Here is a 19,279-nt window from a genome sequence, read left to right on the forward strand (position 1 = left end):
TTATAATTCAATATAATGTACTGAGTGAGGCATTTTAGCAGTCTTGGTGAGGCATACAGACGCACTCTCACACATGCACATTACATGTACACATTCAATAAAAAGTGATCCGTTTAGAAATTAAAGACATTTTAAAGTATTTTTTAACGCGATTTATTCGAATAAATCACATATAAAAAGTCTTTAATTTCTAAATTAATAAAATCAAACACAAAAAAGGGATTCGTATTGTATAAAATAATATCTGAGGTTGAAAGATTTAATAATTTTCTTTATTCCGGCCCAAAATAAATACCACTGAATAAGTCTTCAACGTTCAAATAATCAGATCTGTCGAAATGTAAGCTGATACTGAAGTAGAAAGGTCTGTCAGCTGTCGCATACATCGCGAAGCGTTGGTCCGCTGGTTTCGGTTTGAGTTCATCTGAAATCAAACATGATCCTTCATTTATGCATACTTTCATTCATTAATGTTTGATTCCAGACGAACTCAAAACATGAATAAATGTTATGTATGAATGAATGATTCATACATATAAGCTTGTTTTTATGCGGAATGTTCCAAGGTAGTTTGAAAAGATAGGATTAAAAGTTCTAAGGGAATAATCACGAGTGTAACTGACGAGACTTTTAGATACAATTTTTGGTGGTATTAGTCTTTTGGATGAAATTGTGTTTTTAATAAGAAATTTAACGGAAGAAAGTGATTATTTTGATCAGTTTTTGTTTTTATTCCTCAGTTATTGTGGTAATTAAAAGAATCATTTATTGCAGATTTTTGATTATTACATTATTGAATATGGGGTTACTTATGATAATCTTAATTAAAGGTTCTACAATTGATCGTCAATGTTTTAAGTCCCATGCAACTACTCTTCAATGTTAAAATATAAACAATTATGTCGGTAGTATGGCGAACTATCTTGATGAGGTATGCATTTCACATTGTTTCTGACCGATTTTAAATAGAGGCAAGCGAATGATCAGAATTTTATACAATTTAGGCCGACGATAACGTGTTAATTCTTATTTATAATTTTATTAGGCTCATATGTTGTGTAAGTTCGTTCAAAATAAGCATCAATTTAATAAAAAAGTATATACCTTGAGGCTCCTGGCGAAGCACCCCCATTTCGTCTACTTGCAAGAAGTTCTTCTGTTTCACTTTGCTCAGGTAAACGTGTCGGTCTTGAGAGGTTTCCTTCAATACGCTACTGAGGTCTGTGGTATTTTTCAGGAATATAGTTTTCAAACCTATCTGAAACATGTTTTAATTGGATTTTATTTACCTTTTTTTATTGTATAGCACCTCTTTGGTCCATCTCCATAACTTTGTTATAGGAAAAATAAGTAAAAAAACTTACACACAGGAACAGGTTAATATTTTTTTAATAAGCTCTTGGAGTTTTAGCAAATTGTCACTGGCAGTTAAGCAGGTTGATAATAGAGACGTTTATCAAAAAAAAAAAATTTATAATTAATTACCTTTTTCAACGAATCCGTCCACTCAATTGCGGTCTTTATTTTGAATCTCGGTAATTCTATATCGACAAGCTCGAAGCGCATTCTACTTTTAATTTTTCTAAAGAAATTTGGTTTGTCCAAGTTGTTCAGGAAGTCTTTGAGACTCTCCATGTCAATTGGTATGACTATTGTCACTGATGCTCCTGCACTAGCTAACTTCATGTTAATTACCTGAAATTTTGTTAATGTAGTATAGTAGTGGGCAAGTGAGTCAGTAGTTTACCAGAAGGTAAACGATCACCACTATCCATGAACAGGAGGAGGAGAACTGATGAGGAGAAATGAGTGTTTGTATGTGGAAATCTGAAACTCTGAAATGCAGTTTTATCGAGGGATACAAAGCACAAATTTTAAACATACTACACCTTAATTTTATTGAAATCATCGTCAACGTAGAGCATGGTATCAGTTTTACGCATCATTGGTACGGCGCTTATTTTACCGTTGTACTGTCTGAATTTAGAGTGCTTCGTTTGTCGCAAATCAAACGGGACTTCCCAGGTAACCTGGAATAAAATGTATATACATTATTTTGGAATTTGTTCACTTTATACAATAGCTATCTACGTACCAAATTTAATTGCAATTGGTTACGCAGACAGTTGGACAACTGGAATAACATATAGGCAACTTTTTATCCCGATATTCCGACAGGATACGGACTTACGCGGGTGATACCGCGGGGCGCAGCTAGTATCTTATAATAGTCTTCTAAAGTCAAGAATGGGCACTGAAATGTGTTAACAATATTCATAGATGAAATAGTAACGAGGGGGTCGCGGATAAATTTCAACAACGACCCGTGGCTCCTTCTCTTATATGGCTCGACGGCACACAGTTGGGTTTTAGTCGGTAGAAATCCGAAATAACCCACGGCCCCTTTCCCGGGGGTCGTGGGTGCCTATGCCGGATTTCCCCATTATAAAAAATATATATTCAATACCGTACTTTAAGGTAGGCGACGTTAACAGCTATTAAGGAGGTCTCATTATGAATATCTCGTGTTTCTATCACATCTGTTATTCGTTTGTATGTTGCACCGTCGATCTAGATAAAAAAAACAATAAAACATTACATAGATGAATTATTTCTATATTCATGTTTATTAAAATCATAGCATATAACTATAAAATAAAACACAACCGCCTTCATTTTTTCAATTGATTATCAGAACTAGACTAGGTTCATATGGAACCACCTGGGAGGCACCACCTTCCAAATAAAGAAGTCGTCAAAATCAGTTCACCCAGTCGTTAGTTACGAGAAAGCAATAAAGAAATACAGTTGTATAGATAACCGATGTATTTTTTTAAGTCCCCGCTTTCTGTTCCTATGTATCTTTAAAATAACGATATTGACGGTGCTTTTATTACAATGATTTAATAGGAATGTTTATTAAAATATGTAAGATATAATTATTATGTACCATATAATAGAAAGGTTCATAACATATTAACAATGTTATGAACACATTTATCTGTCTGTAAGTCTTACAGACTGACAGACAAACAGATTGACATGGAAATTATAGAAATAGGTTCCCCGTGAACCATCTGAATACGGAACTCTAATAATGAATAATATAAACTAAAAAACAACAAATAAACGAATGACTGGGAGCCGCTGGATGCAGGCCGCCAGTGACCGGTCGTGGTGAAAATCTTTGAGGGAGGCCTTTGTCCAGCAGTGGACTTCCTACGGCTGAAAAGACGACGACGACGACGACGACGACGAAAAACGAATAATTATGTTTGCACATAATAAAATGATTCATACCAATTTATTTATAAAAGAGGTCGCAGTGTCTGAATATTTAAAGCCAACTTTATCGACCCGAACCCCAAATTCAGTAGACAAAAACGTTTTTGTAAACTCATTTGTGTAGTTTACAAATATCCTGTTGAATAAAATGAAATCGATGCTTTTCAACGTGTTCAGTAGTTCTTCTAGATCTTCATAACTTGGTTTTATCTGGAAAAATAATTAATCTAAGCACAGTTTTGTGGGAAAATAATAATATGAATAGTTAAAAAAGAGATTTTGTGAAATTTTGTGAATCTAATAAGAATCATGAGATAAATCTGTTTATTTAACGTGGGTCATAACTGGGTTTACATACAAACCTATTAGGTAAGCGTGTTAATTATTTATAAAAAGCAGTGGTGGCTCAGTGGTGAGAACCTCGGATTTCAAAATCGATAAGTCGGGGTTCGAGACCGGGCGAGCGTGCAGGAAATAAATTGATTTTTCAATTTATCTGCGCATGTGGATAACATCACCACTGATTAAACGGTGAAGGAAAACATCGTGAGGAAATCGGCATGTCCAAGAATTAAAAGTTCGACGACATGTGGCATCTGCCAACCCGCACTTGGCCAGCGTGGTGGATTATGGCCTGAACCCTCATAGAAGGCCTGTGTCCCAGCAGTGGGAACATATATGGGCTGATGATGATGTTAATTATTTCGTTCACATTAGGTACGTACTAGTTTAATAGGACTTCTATATCTTAAATAATATTTGACACTATTGTTTATTTGTACTTAGGGAACAAGAAAACCGTGCACTAAGGTTTTTCAGTCAATTTAAATTGTACTTTAAACAAATCGACTAAAGACCTTATTTGGAAAAAAACACAATCACATCGATTTAATAACGAATTCGTAAAATTGTGGTTTACCTCATTCGTCTTTTTATAACCTAGAATAGATAAAAGTTCGTGTTTAACACCTCCTTGGGCGAAGTTTGCTATCTTGCACAGAGATAGCCGTAGACTCAAAGTCGATACAACTGCGCTGGTATTGAAATGCGACTGTAAATAATCCTGAAGAAGAAAAACTCACTTTTAAACCCATAAAAATAATTAATTAATTTTATTAAGAACGTCATAGTTCTCATACTTTTCTAATGCAATCTTTAAATGGAGAATGCAAAATGCAAAGAGATAACTTTTAAGATAAAATATTAACAGGAATAACGGTCCTATGCAATATGAATCCCCGACTTATGTAGCTCAGTAAAGGTGCTTAATAATGGGGAAATAATTTTTGAAATTGTCCTAGCAATTTTTGTGTGATAACATTACAAACATACATACAGAAACCCCAATGATTCCTCTTTATAATATTAGTTTAGACAATAATAAAGAAGAATGCTTACTGCAGCCAATTTTTTTCTAATTCCATCAATAATAATGCATTTTGATACAGGCAGGCAAAATATAATACCCACTGGAAAACGCGAAATATTATATTTATTAAAAATTTAAAATTAAGCCCACTGATGTAAATGAAATCCATACATTTAATTAAAACCAACATAATATCCACTCACGAAATGAAAATGCCTGATCAAATCGAAATATTCATATCGTAAAAGTAGAAATTCTTGGAAAAATGTACTGCACAATATTCTATTATTGTTTTATTGTTATTGATGTTGATGGTACATTTCAAAAAGAGGGAAACTTCATGCAATTATTCCTCTTTTATGGAAAAACAACTGAGCTGTTTTGATAATTGACTAGTTATGTTCAATAACATACTCGTATAAAGGAAGCGTTATGTAGATATTCAGTGCATTTAGTACAATTCTTTAAACGAATCCATGTATAGACACACTTCACGCAGAATCCTACTTCCTATCCTACTAATATTATAAATGCGAAAGTTTATTAGGAAAGATGTATGTGAATGCATGTTTGTTACTCTTTCACGCAAAAACTAGTGAACCGATTGCAATGAAATTTGGTACGTAGACAGCTGGATAACTGGTATAACATATAGGCAACTTTTTATCTCGATATTCTTACGGGATACGGACTTACGCGGGTGAAACCGCGGGGCGCAGCAAGTATCTTATAAAAGTCTTCCTAAGTCAAGAATGGGCACTGAAATATGTTAACAATATTCATAGATGAAGAATTTATACAGTAGGTGAGGCACAATCTATCGATAATGGAGTTGTTAAAGACAATATCTTGGAAACATATTGGATGCAGCTCGGCGAATGTGTAAGCGAGCGCGCGACTAACTTAAGGATTGTGACACAGTGGGTTTGTGTTGTTTTTATGTAATAAAGCAAAGGAATTGAAGGGTCGTCTGATGGTCAGCGACCAGCACAACCCTTAAACGTATGTTTACGAAATAGATTGCAAATGGACTTGACTGGACAGAGGATTAAGGAAAGGATTGATGAGGATGGTTGAGGAAAAAATGTGGTCTTCCGTCTTCCCCAAACATTTAACGAAAGTGGTTGCATACTCCTATTTCACGCCGATCTTCTGAGCGGTTGTGGTTGCTTCCTCTGCGTGAGCTGGCCCAATTCCTTCATTCGTATGATAGCAAGCTAAGAGTATTCTGTATACATATCTACACTGTGTAACTGTCACTGTGTAAAATTTTCATCCACATCCGATTTGTTTTTTGAAAACATCAGAACATGAAGGAACATCCACACACCCACATATTTCCTGATGAAAGATGTGTATAGTAGTCTTTAATCACATTCAGTAGAGAGCCTGCCAGCTATAATTGCATTGGGTCTCACTTTTACTAATATAATCGTTTATAAGTCGGAACAAAACTTATTTCGACCTCATCAATTGCGAATTTCGTCTCATACATTTTAATCTATAAAAAAGCGACATTTCGGTGCGCCCCAGGTTTTGTCAAGCGATAAATCCGTAGCTACATCTGGGCAGGCGCTCAATTCAATTTTATTACTATTCTCCGAGACTTATTTGATTCAGTCGTCAAAGCGATCGGAGACTTGGGTAACATTATCGCTTCAACACTATCTCGATGCACTGGAAATAGGGAAACATTGGATGGGTAATTTTGGGAGCGTTTTTATGGAATCGCGGTATTGGGAGAAGATTATTGCGGGTTTTGGTTAATAATTCAGATAATAGTATCGTAGAACATTTACATAGTCTTTCAATGATAATATTTTATTCGTATTTAGATACATATTTAGGTTGATTACAAATTTTGTTAATATCAAGCAACTTTCTTTGTTTTTAATTTTAAAAGCGAATGACATATAATATATAAGACGGTTGACATGTAAAAGTATGTTATGACGATTCAAAAGTAGTCTTCTATAAGAAGTCTGTAAATAATTGCTGGAGTTTGAATTTGAAAAGGCATTTACATATATAGTTTAAAATATGATAAATGAAAACTGAATGCTGAGTGTTCAAGTCAGAGTGCATATTCGTTCATAAAGTTTTAATTTTAAAATATATATTTATTTTATGTCGATTGTAAAAGCATCAAATTAGACAAAATGTGATAAAAAGTACTATAAATTACACAGGAAAGTATATACATTTATTCGCAATGCTCGGACGATACTGATTTAATTTGCTAATCTATACAAATATCATGAAGCTGTAGAGCTTGTTTGTTTGTTTGTTTGAGCGCGCAAATCTCAGGAACTACTGGTCCAATTTGAAATATAGTTAAATAGCCCATTTATTGAAGAAGATTATAGACTATATATGTACCACAGGCGAAGCCGGGGCAGACCACTAATATCTTATATTATGATGAGAAAATATGCTGTGTGACCAGCATTTGTGAAAAATTAGCACTCGTTAGTCCAAACGTAACAACGAAAGCGTTAATAAGATAAACAAACACTAATAAATTAACGGGAAAATTCATCAGAAAATTCACTAGCATGTAATTGAATGAATATTCAGCCATCTTAATCAATAGCAGTATTACCACGGAGGTCCTAAAGGCATTCAGCGTGAAATTGGAGTCGAAAGGAAAAGGACGAAGCTATACATATACTGCTCGAGCGAAGGAGACAGCAGCTAAGCAGGGTTTTATAAATCATTTTTCTCGGCACGGCAGCGTTTTAGGATGTATGCACACGCAAGACCTGGCATGTAATAAATTTTAATTTTTTGAATTTACTCACCGGGAATTGCGTATTTGCAATCTAGCGAGAATACGTAACATGAATGTAATAAACTAGTTATTTAAGGTTAGATAATATAATGTTATTGAGTTCGTCTTTGAGGGAAATACAGCGCATAAAATGTGACATAGATTTATGCTAGATTGATGATTGAAATGAGAAAAAATGTTTGTAAAAAAGGCAAGTGAAGAGGTAAGATATAATGAAGCAGTGTTACACTTTACGAATTGATTTACGATCATTAAGTGTAAAATTAAGGCTGCCTACACGCAATAAATCGTTAGTCGCAGCCTTGTAACAGGCCTTAGTAAAATGCTGAATAGCGATTACTTCTCTTTGGGTTTAGTTAATCAATTATTCTAATATTGTTGGCGCGGGTTCCGTCGATTGCCTGACACCGCACATCGCATATGCACGTATGCTTGAATCACATGTTTTTTTGTTGAACTTTTCTACATTATTTTAAATGTTTTCTGAAGAAATTAAACTGATTATACTTTTAGTTTCATTTTGTAATATTTGCAACACTTATTGAATTCATTATGCAATAATTTAGAACATAAATCAAGGAAAAACTAACTACAAAACTTTGTTAACGTTAGAGGCAAAGTCCAAAGGTCCATACTGTCCCAGATCCATCGAAACATAGAAAGGGAGATTGCAAAATTTAGAGGCAAATTGGAGCAATCTAACGGTGAGTATGAGCAAACTTATTAGCACTGGACCGGGTTATCGTCTGTCTTTTACTTTTTACAGGCACGATTGATTGGACTTGGCTTGGGCGGTACATGCCATACATAGCCTTGATTGAACATACGAGTATTGCTTATTTATCACCTTATACGAATATGATAGATACGGAGTTGTCTTATTGATAAGATCAGCTAGTGTTTATAGTTATATTAAGATGTCTTTAATGATTAACGGAAATAATGAGAAACTTTTGCAGTTGAATTGGTGTAAGTTAATTATAATATTTTTTAGGTGTGAAAATTATTAGAATGTTTGATTGAAAGGTGTTTTAGCTAGAATGAACCAACAACACTACCGTGAAAATATAATGTTATAAACAAAGCTTTTATGTTACTAGGATTTCGGCACTCATTATCACATCTTCTAGAATGTTTTGGAATAAATTGCAATTTCTATAAAATGTTCACATCTTCTTAATTAGAACGACGAACTACACCTACATACAACTAGCGTTGAATTTTTCATACGAATTCGCGCCCAAATCGTAACAGTACATAAACAAAGTTCTTTTAACTCGCAATTCGGGAGAAAATCTGGAATCCTCTTAGCGCTCATTGCTATACAGTAGCAATAGGCTTTGCATTATCACACAAGCCGGACTATTTGAATTTCAATATATTTCACAGTCTGACGGTACTGTGAGAACGTATTCTAGAATTGGATATTTTTGGAAATTATTATAACGTTTTTATACTGGATTGTAAAGGGTTTTACTGACTAATGTTCAAAGTAATGTTTATCAGCCCATATTTGATCTTGACCACTTCGTTTGTTTACGCGTGAGCATTGAACCGAGGAGTCCTGGGTTCGATCCTGTGGGACGCACAAAATGGCTCGGTCTGGCAGGATATAGAAAGCTGATCATCTACTTGTCCTTAAAGAAAATCGAGCAGTAAAACAGATGTATATCATCTGCGCCATACATGGGACACGGGTCTTCACTCTATATTTGACCTCTGCAGGGAAACAGGCTGCCTTAATGTGACTACTTCGCTGGCCAAGTATTACAGATGTTTTATGTATGCACCTCGAATTAAATAGTTTTTAGTACTTCATGTGCTTGGTTATTGTTTATGTTACTATCGGTCCGCCCCGGCTTCGCCCATGGTATATATATAGCCTATAGCCTTACTCAATAAATGGGCTATCTAACACTGAAAGAATTTTTTAAATCGGACCAGTAGTCCTGAGATTACTGCGTTCAAACCCTTCAGTTTTATAATATTATGGTATAGATTATTTCAAATAAAATTTGAGTTAAGGTGTGGAGCTAGATAAATTAAAAAATCTATTATATGTTTGATATAGTAATTAATGATTTTTTCACCAACAAACCGAATAAAGAAACCAGATATATTGGCAAAATTTCCTGCCCTCTAACAGTTGCGGCAATATTTTACAAACACTGTTTATTTAGCTCGGTTGTCTATTGGACAATCTTGGACAATAAATCGGAGGATTTCTCTTGCCTTTGAAAATTCTTTATACGTATCTTTTCGCTCGAATGGCGTCTTTATCTAAGTATATTGAGCGGGCGATTTGTTTTTTGCACTCTATTTTATTTTGGACCTAATTACGTTGTGATAGAACATGCTTTCTATTATAATTTTTTTCATAACTTAGTGTTATATATATACGTATTTATCCTTTTTTAAATGATATTACGCATCTATCAGTTTAATTTTGTAAAGTAATTTAATTTTGTATGACGCCTACACTCTTACTTCGCAGCTTTTCTAAATCTAAACTACAGTTTAGATATATAAAAATATGTTACAAGGATTAAATTATTTGGTTTCTTATAGTATAAATACAATGTTGTGTTTTTGATAGGATAATACAACAACAAAAACGCAGGCTAATGCTAATAAGTTAGCTATAATGTATTAAAAAATATAAATACAAAAAGACAGCTCACTCAGGTATATAAAGGACAAAATATAATAGTCACGACGTTATTAATTTAAAGTGAGCGGCTCCACAGTTTTAATGTCTTCACGTAACACTTATCTTGAATAATATTCTACGATACATGGGAATACTTTTACTTTGAAATAGAATAAAGCTTTTTAAAAGAATACGATACTGGCCGTGAGGTTTAAACATTATGTAGATGTTATTAAGCAAAAAGTAAGGAGTCTATTTATATCTTATATCCCTATCAATATTCTAAATGCGAAAGAAGCTTTGTTGTTTGTCCGTTTATATTAAAAAATTTGAAAAGTATAACGTAGGTTTGTAACCCGAGTAAGGGCATCATATAGTTTTTATCCTGGAAATGCTAGGGGAACGAGATCTAAAGGGAAAAAACCAGGTAAATTTCCCACATAAACCTAGGTTTGTCCAACAGTACTGAACTAATGTAAGAGTTAGTGAAGTACAGAAATAAAAGAAGAACAATTATACAAGATAAATAATATCAACTGAAATAAATACACCGAAGATGCGCCAACCGTATTAAAGAATCACATTTAAATATGAAAATTAAATGGATTTATTACGAATAAATGATGAGTGTAATAATAATGATATCGTTGCTAGAAAAAATTGTTTCAATTACAGCACGAGCCGCGGGAATGGCGGCAAAAGAATCACGGCGACAGATGAGAAGGGGAGACTTTAATGGTTTATGTTATGACTATTCATTTAAATAAAATTAAACTAGCATATATGAGAGAGAAAAAGTAGTGTATTTCTAATGTTTTTGACAGACTGTGCGTGATATGTGTATGTTTTGAAACAACTGCTGAGCCGATTATAATTTTCTTTTACAATAAGGAGGCTGCGTTATTTCTAGGTATATTTAATTTTTACCCCAGGTTGAACCGGGGGGTGCGGCTAGTATTAAGCAAAATGGAATATTGAAAAATATTGAATTAGTAGTGGATGTCGATAAAGTTTTGCCTAAAATAGACTTTAGTATAACATGGTAATACCGCATTATACATTCGTGCGAATAGTGGGGCTATGGCGAGGCAAATAACGAACATAATGCGACCTTATAACTGACACCAACACACAAACTAAATTTATTTATTGTTTTTATATTATATTTTTTTATAATAAAGAATCTAAGAATACTTGATTTTGCGCAGTAAAAGGAAATTCCTATCAGAACGTGATCTTTCACTGCGGTATAAAGTATCCTATGTCACATTCTGGCCTCTTAACCGTCTTCAAACATAAAAATCGGAAAGACGATCAAACAAACAAACACATTTATAATATTAGTGACGAAGGAATACAATACAAAACCGTCTCTAATCCATAACAAAGCACGAAAGATCTAAATCAGGTAATGGAAATTAATATTATGACGCAAAACCGAGGAACGAGTAAAACAGCACATTTGCATCTTAATTAAGCGATTAAAATTTACATCAGGAGATATTTGCATTAAATACTTCTCGAGAAATTAAAAAGACTTTCGGCGAATAATTTCACGCGTATTTGGCTTTCGAGGAGTTTCAAACAATTTACATGATGAATGAAAAGTAGCAAATAAACTCACGATTTGAATTCACAAAAATCCCGCCAAGATTCATTTCTTTGAGTGGAATGTTAAACTTCTTTGAATTGGTTTAGACATATCAATATTTATTAGCCGACTGAAGATCTCTGTCTATTGTCATTGCTTCTGGTTTTGGGGCTATAACTTTCAATGGAAAGATAAATTTACGATTCTTGGTAAATTACTTGGTAAACTACCAGGTAAATTTTTATCTACCTAAAATTAATGGCGAGTTTTCATTTGAATTTTGATCGAAAACCAACTCAAAATTATCAACTTAAATTTGCTTGTATCGACATTATTTGCACAAAAAACAACTGTAAAATCTCGCTATTTTTTTTTAATAAGAATATAAATTAAATGCATAAATCAAATTAGTATTACTTTAAATAGTTTTGTAATTTTTATAATACGAGTCAAGTATGTGATATGTTATTTGAATACTTATATAAAATTTACTTTCATTCGAATTAATTTCCAAATAAAAATTTGATAGCGCTTTAAATCACATATTAATAATTAAAAATACAACTGAAAATAATCCAACTTTAATACAAATTGTGATTGCATCTTATGAAAATTTATTTCTTTGATACGTAGTTCTTTAGTATATTATGTTGAAATTACTCAACAGACTTATTAAGGCGTAAAATTCACGATTTCCTGTAAAATAATTTCAAAACGACCCGTAAATTACAATATTTATACAATAAATCAAATGTCAAAAGTGAAAATACCTACAATGCTTTCGCACATGAGTTGTGATGACGTGTCGATAATAATGTAGACGGATATTGGACCGCCTTTCGGTTTAAATTTACTAACGGTTTTGTGGTATTTCTTATTATTTGCACAAGTGTAATTGTATGGTGAATGTGGAATTCAATATACTCACTGCTCGATGAAAAATCAAAAATATTAAGGAGGTATTTAATAGTCCTTGTTAATGAAATTTAATAATATCCAATGATTTAGTTAATTATAAAATATTTATTTCAAAAAGAAATTGAATGGATAACGTTAACAAAAGATTTGTACTTCGATTTTAAGAGTATTTAAATTTTATTGTTATTATGTTTTAATAAATAGTTCATTCAAAATCTGTGAGGTTACCCGGGCGTTTTTTTAACAAATTAGATAAAAAAAACTATTTTTCGTTTCGAAGTTCATTTATCGAAAAGAAAACAGAAAACAATCTTCAATTGGTTTTGGTAGATTTTTTTTTTAAATCATACAACCTAGAAACGTAAATTCTCCTACTATGTAATCTGAGGCTTAGTGTTCATGGAAGCCTTTACTTCGAATATATTCATTTCTTTATCATAGTTTAGTAGCTGAAAATTTCAATCTTTTTGTAGGTTGTTTCGATATACGAGTGTTGATTAAAAATGTAGTATTATATAATTTACCTCTTACTCCTCAGATAAATTTAAATTTACGTTTTAAATGTTATATTTGCTACCCAAAACGCTACTAACCAAACCAAAAACAGCCCTTGATTGGCGTTAATAAAGTACTTTCACATAGAATCTTAACGTTATCTCCAGCCGTTTATCCAGGCACCCTCATTGCCTACACAATGACCAGTTAGCCGGCCGTGCCAACCAATCTGCATATTCACAGCGCTCACTGCCTCCCTCTGCAGGTACGAAATCAATGATTGCATCATTGCTCCACTATCGAACGATTCAATACATTGTAATGAATATTGATTGGGCCTGATTGTTAGCCGAGCGTTAATAGTTATGGACTTCCACGTTTTCATTTTATTACCCCGGAATTACTGCAGATATTTTGCGCCAGTTTTGATACGAAATGTCCATATTTTGTTAACGATACTGATTTTACGAATTCGCTTTTTGGTTTCATTTAGCGTTTTGAAGATTTTAATATGCCTCGAAGCGATGGATGATAGGAAATAGTTATTATGGCACTTACACGTGCTAACTCACCAATATATAAATTTGAAAGTAACTCTGTCTGTATGTCTCTCCTTCACGCCAAATTAACTACGCCGGCCAAGCCACCGGTGAAAAACTAGTTCAAAATAATGCAACATAATCTCAACTAGATTATAGACAGTTAAGATTCACGACAATATGTTAAACTAATCCCGCACGCAGAAATAAAGCAAGCCTTAGTAACATGTTAAATTACCTGTAAAATTCAAGGGAAGGAATATACATACAGAGGTAGCCCGGCGTCGCACAAAAGATGCATTTACATAACAAATTGGAGGTCTCTCTGACCCTGGCGCGGTCACTGCAATGTTGTGTTAACGCGTGAATTGTCGCTTCCGTCACTTTTGGTTTTATTTCGCTTCCGGAGTTGGATAGGCTGTTAATTAGGTGATTGAGGTAGTGTTTAGGGATCACTAGAAAGTATTTTCTAGAATTTGTGTGATGTGTACCTATTTATATAATTTATAATATAACTGATATTTTATAATTATTAATGTTACTCTTTTATGGTCCCGCAGGACAAGCACTGCCTAGTACTATCCAATGAATTCACATTCGTAAATTAACTTTTATCTTTAAGAACCTTGGACACGTGCGTATTACTTGTGATTTTTATGTCTATCTTAAAGTAATAAAGAATTTTTAATTTTAATTTTTTTTTATATTTATAAAGAAATCCGTATCAAAATTATGTAATAATAAAATCATCTAATGTATAAAACTCTCGTGTCACAATGTTCGTTCCCATACCTCGTTCCTCCGAAACTGGACCGTTTTTATGAATTTTTGTGCTCATATCGGGTAGGTCTAAGAATCGGACAGCATCTATTTTTAATACCCCTAAATGATAAGAGTAAGGCAGAACAGCGTATGCCGGGTCAGTTAGTATTTTGTAATATTAGTTTTAACTTATTATAGAATTCTCCGCATGACAGACGAGATAAAAATGACAGCTGTCTGAAATATCTTATTTTTACTATATAGTTATACAGCTTCGTTTGTATAGTCAAAGGATATTCCTATGAAATTAAGATGTTTCTCTGTAGTCTGTGTTACTCTATTGTGTCTGAATATAACTATATCCAGACATAAAGATGATATCGTATAGCTCCATTGCGACGTAAAAGAAAGACACACAAATTCGTATTTATGATGTAAGTAAGGATAATTTTCTAAAGCGAAAGCATTCAAGTTCTGTTATTGTCCTCGCTCAAAACCCGAGTAAAGCCAGGGTAAACTAGTATGCTAAACAACTATTTAGAACAGCCTACGTAAAATGGACTTATATTGGATACGATAATCTTGATGCGATTTTCCAGTTGGTTCTCAAAAGGTTTAGATATTTTTAAACGACTGAGTTAATCCTTTCACTGCATGAAAGAACATAATATAACGAATTTTTTGACGAGATTTTACCTACTAGACGATCGTCCCGGCTCCACCTGGATCTCAAGATCCTGTTTTATCCCAAAGGAGCATTTATTCGGGATAAAAAGCATCCTATCACCCTAGTCAGCTCATACCTAGTCTGTATATCAAAATTCGTTCAGGAGTCTCAGCGTTGACAACCAAACTTTCACATTTATAATATTAGTGAAGTGTGTGAACAAGCCCATGTGAAGCCAGGGTAACCTAATGAGTACAAATTAGAACAGTCTACGTCAAGGATACTTGGTAGCGTGTGATAGCAGAGCAGCGCCACCGTCTGGCTTATCGCGACTGATTACAATAAAATTTTACCATGCAAGGAATTTCTTGTTCGCATTTACATATGGGGAATAATTATTCAGCACCGGTGGTAAATAGCTTCGGAATATCTTTACGCGTTGCGTAGATTCGAATGTGTTTTATGTCGCATTTAGTATGATTGTTATTTGCTTCTTTGAAATATTGGTTCAAATATTACTGAATTTGACAATTCGGTTTTTTTTATGTCATAGCAATGGGCAATGAACTGGTGGTTCGCCTTATGGTAAGCGATCACCACCTTCCATAAAAATTTGTAAATGCGCTGCCCGCTTATGGGATAAGGGATAAGGAAAGGATTGGCGACGGGAGAGAATGAATAGACCAGAAAGTTTGAGGAAAAGGCAGCGGGCCTCCGGTTCCCTCATTCATTGTACGAAACACTTCCCCGGTGCGAGTTGGTGCAAATTGTAATTGCGTGATCGATTCCTACATTAATTGTGATTTTAATTGAAAATATACAATAATATGCGCATTATATTTTACTTTGAAAGTGAAGCACAGGTTCCAGATCGATAAAAATTTTAAATGTATACTCATATTTATTGATATAGCGAACCTGACTAACCTTACTATATGACTGGCTTATAAATATTATAATCTATCTACTTTGCCCCGCGGTTTCACCCACGTCAGATCAATAGTTACTGAACGATTCAACAAACTGTTCAGCTTTATATTATTACTACTACTATTAATTAATGTCTACGTGATGATTAAAATCATTCCAAAATAATTTTATTCATTATCGTTAAATTCCTTCTACTATGAAAACAATAAAATTCTATAGATGTTTTCATATCCACGAGCTAAATGGATTTCAAATAAATCTCAGTTATATATAAAAGACTTGAATCCTATCATCAAAATTCATCGATGTATTTCTCGAAAACAGAAGGTATATCATTAGAAATAAGGTTGAAAACGATAATAATAACCGTCCCTCATCAACATTACACTGGCCATCGGTGAAATTGAATTGCTTCAGTAATGACATCTGGGCTTGCGTACTCGCAGTCCAGAACGAGTAGTTTTGATATTGGTTTAAATGTTCGTTATTTTGAAGCACACCTTTACCAACTACGGGGGGTATCATGGGTATATTTATTAAAATACTTATTAATAAATTTAAAATACCCATTGAAGTATATATATTATATATAGGTATACTTCAATGGGTATTTTAACAAAGATTTATATTTTACTAGCTGCGCCCCGCGGCTTCACCCGCGTAAGTCCGTATCCCGTAGGAATATCGGAATAAAAAATAGCTTGTATGTCTACGTACCAAATTTGATTGCAATCGGTTCAGTAGCTATTGCGTGAAAGACCAACAAACACACATACATCCTTACAAACTTTCGCATTTATAATATTAGTAGGAAGTATGATAGTAGTATTTTTGTAATGTGTTTAAATGTTCTATGTTTTGAAGGACACCTTCACAAAAGTACTAGCGGTTATTGACGAGTATTTTTAAAAAAAATTATAGGAATTTTTTTTTGTATCTTATTTATAGAGCGTGTTTGTTGTAAAAGGTGGTTTTAACTTTATTTGTTTGAGACTAACAATGACTTGGTCGTAGACTACAGAAGGTTGATAATAACTCAGGAAGGAGCACCAGGCTCCACTTATATATAGACATATCCCTCTGTAAATGTTATGTATATTTTTTTATAGAAATGCTTTTAATTAGTTTTATCTTATTATGGAATTTGACTCTAAATTAATCATTTTCTTATACAATTACTAGCTTTCTACCAGCGGCTTCGCCCTAGTAATCAAAGGGAATAAAAAAATGTAAGAGTAGTTTATGTCACTCTGAAGCCTTTAACTAGCTCCAAATATAAAAAATAATATCATAAAATCGCACACATTCACTAATATATCGAATCAACTTATATATCAACATTCTCCTTTATTTTGTTAATCTTAGATATTGCACTGGGCTCTCTGCTAATATAGCAAATTTAATCCAAATGTAGATTGTTTACCAATTTACCTACTAACCAGACATATAAACAAACATAAAATTCACATTTATTGCATAACTGTGATTATACAACAGGATTAAATGTAAAAATTCGTAATACAAAACTACCTATTGTATTTTATATTATTAAATGCTTTGTTAAACTTTATTTAAAAATCGTTCAAATTAATCCAGCTCTGAATAGCTGCAAACAAAATTACGAATATTAGCTTCAATAGAGATTATACCATTAGTAATGCTATTAGCAAATCCACCGGGATTCGCTTATATTGATACTATGAGGCCGGCATTAACGGTGACCGAGTTATATTACTTCAATTACGTTTTCGCTCGATTACGCTTTATTTTTATTGTTATTTTATGTATTATCTGCATTTATCCAGTGCTGTTGAGCAAACTGGCTTCGCTAGCGATGTTTTGTGTTTTTAAATAAATAATAATTAAAGAATAGTATAAAAAAAATATATATAATTATTTCTTTTCAAAATAATCGTCTTTTATATCTTTTTAATTTTTCAGAAAATTGTTATAAACTATGTTTCTGTTTTCAAATAGTGTATAACCTATAAAAATTTTCTGATTACGTTTAAGGCTTAAATAGGATTTAACAGTATACACTATACATACGATATTTTCTTTGCTTCAACAAAGTTTTACACATAAATTAATCAAGTCAGTTCAGTAAGTAGCATAAAGCTACAACATGGTTCTTAAAATAATCCTTGAATAATTTTTCTAGACGAATCATCAATGTAAGGTACCTTGTACAAAAAAATTAATCCACAAAACTTTGTATATAAGAGTGGCGAAGGAGCGTGTGGATCGCCTGTAAGGTACCTGAGCGAATTCATCGTCCTTCATCGAATTCATTGCCATTCATCGAGATATCCGAAGATGTATTGTCGACTGATTAAAACATAACTAAAAATAATATTACTACAATTTCAGTACGGGCCTGTTATCTAACAACATATCCACCTGCACTTGCAACGCATTCATTGCAAGGAATGGCCGCTAGAACCATAGACTTGACAATGATAACCAGATAGACCCGGCAGTGCACCTGTATCACCAGCAAGTTGGGAGCCCGCGGCACCTGCAAGCCAAGTTCGTCCCCAATCTAATTAGTTATGGAAATCGAGCCTTTGCGTTCGTCCGTGCCTTGTAAATATATATTCCATGTAAATTGTTTTAAAGTTTGTATACACGAGTCGGGCGCTTTCGTAGGCTGTTCGTAGATTGATATCGCTCTTACAAGTAGATGCTTTAGATGTATAAGACTACATGCTATATTTTGGGTTTTAAGGTGCTATTGGAGACATCTTTTATTGTTTTAATAAAAGCGTACTCTGTTTTCGATTGTGTCAGGGTTAAAAAATTGAATATCATACAATCATAGATACTTGGTAAAAATGATGCTTTCGAAAAGAGCTCGTACCAAACAAACATAGAATCAATTCTTGGTATATCAGTTTAGAATAAAAATTTGAACAACATTTAAGGTTGCGTAAACAAGTTTTTTGATCAGTTATAGATAGTGATATAAAAATATTGTACCATACAAACTATATTAAACTGGATTCAAAAAAATTATCGAGGTTATCAATTCCATTGTATATTTTTGGCTAACTTTCGAGCGAGTGAATCAATTTTGTTATTTTTCAAAGCTTGTACCTCTCGTGTTATCAATTCTTAAAATCGTCTAATTCAGACAATTGACAGGCCGTTTAGATTTTGTTGAAAAATAATTACATTAAAACATTTCATTCATCATTAAACATAGTAAAAGAACCGCTAAAAATTTATTTAAGCAAATAAAAAACTAAAAAGCACTATACAACAAACATAATTAAATGTACA

The 19,279-nt window shown here is 33.2% G+C and overlaps 1 protein-coding gene across 1 annotated transcript; it reads right to left on the reverse strand.

The window, feature by feature from the left end:
• Positions 1-272: 272 nt before the first annotated feature.
• Positions 273-18,289, reverse strand: LOC119833330 (antitrypsin-like). The gene is made up of 8 exons (XM_038357316.1): positions 18,257-18,289; positions 4,205-4,348; positions 3,301-3,495; positions 2,468-2,571; positions 1,967-2,030; positions 1,486-1,695; positions 1,105-1,258; positions 273-424 (listed from the first exon to the last, which is right to left on the reverse strand). The coding sequence occupies exons 1-8, from the start codon at positions 18,287-18,289 to the stop codon at positions 273-275; spliced, it is 1,056 nt and encodes a 351-aa protein (XP_038213244.1).
• Between the last annotated feature and the right edge of the window lie 990 nt (positions 18,290-19,279).

This window comes from Zerene cesonia, chromosome 17 (assembly GCF_012273895.1).
Source record: "Zerene cesonia ecotype Mississippi chromosome 17, Zerene_cesonia_1.1, whole genome shotgun sequence".
NCBI classification, from domain to species: domain Eukaryota; kingdom Metazoa; phylum Arthropoda; class Insecta; order Lepidoptera; family Pieridae; genus Zerene; species Zerene cesonia.

Coding starts and splice junctions, on each gene's coding strand:
- LOC119833330 (XM_038357316.1), bottom strand. CDS start 18,289: ATGAATTCGATGAAGGACGATGAATTCGCTCAG. Junction 1,259..1,485: donor GGACGGATTCGTTGAAAAAG/GTAATTAATTAT, acceptor AACATGTTTCAG/ATAGGTTTGAAAACTATATT. Junction 425..1,104: donor GCTTCGCCAGGAGCCTCAAG/GTATATACTTTT, acceptor GTTTGATTTCAG/ATGAACTCAAACCGAAACCA.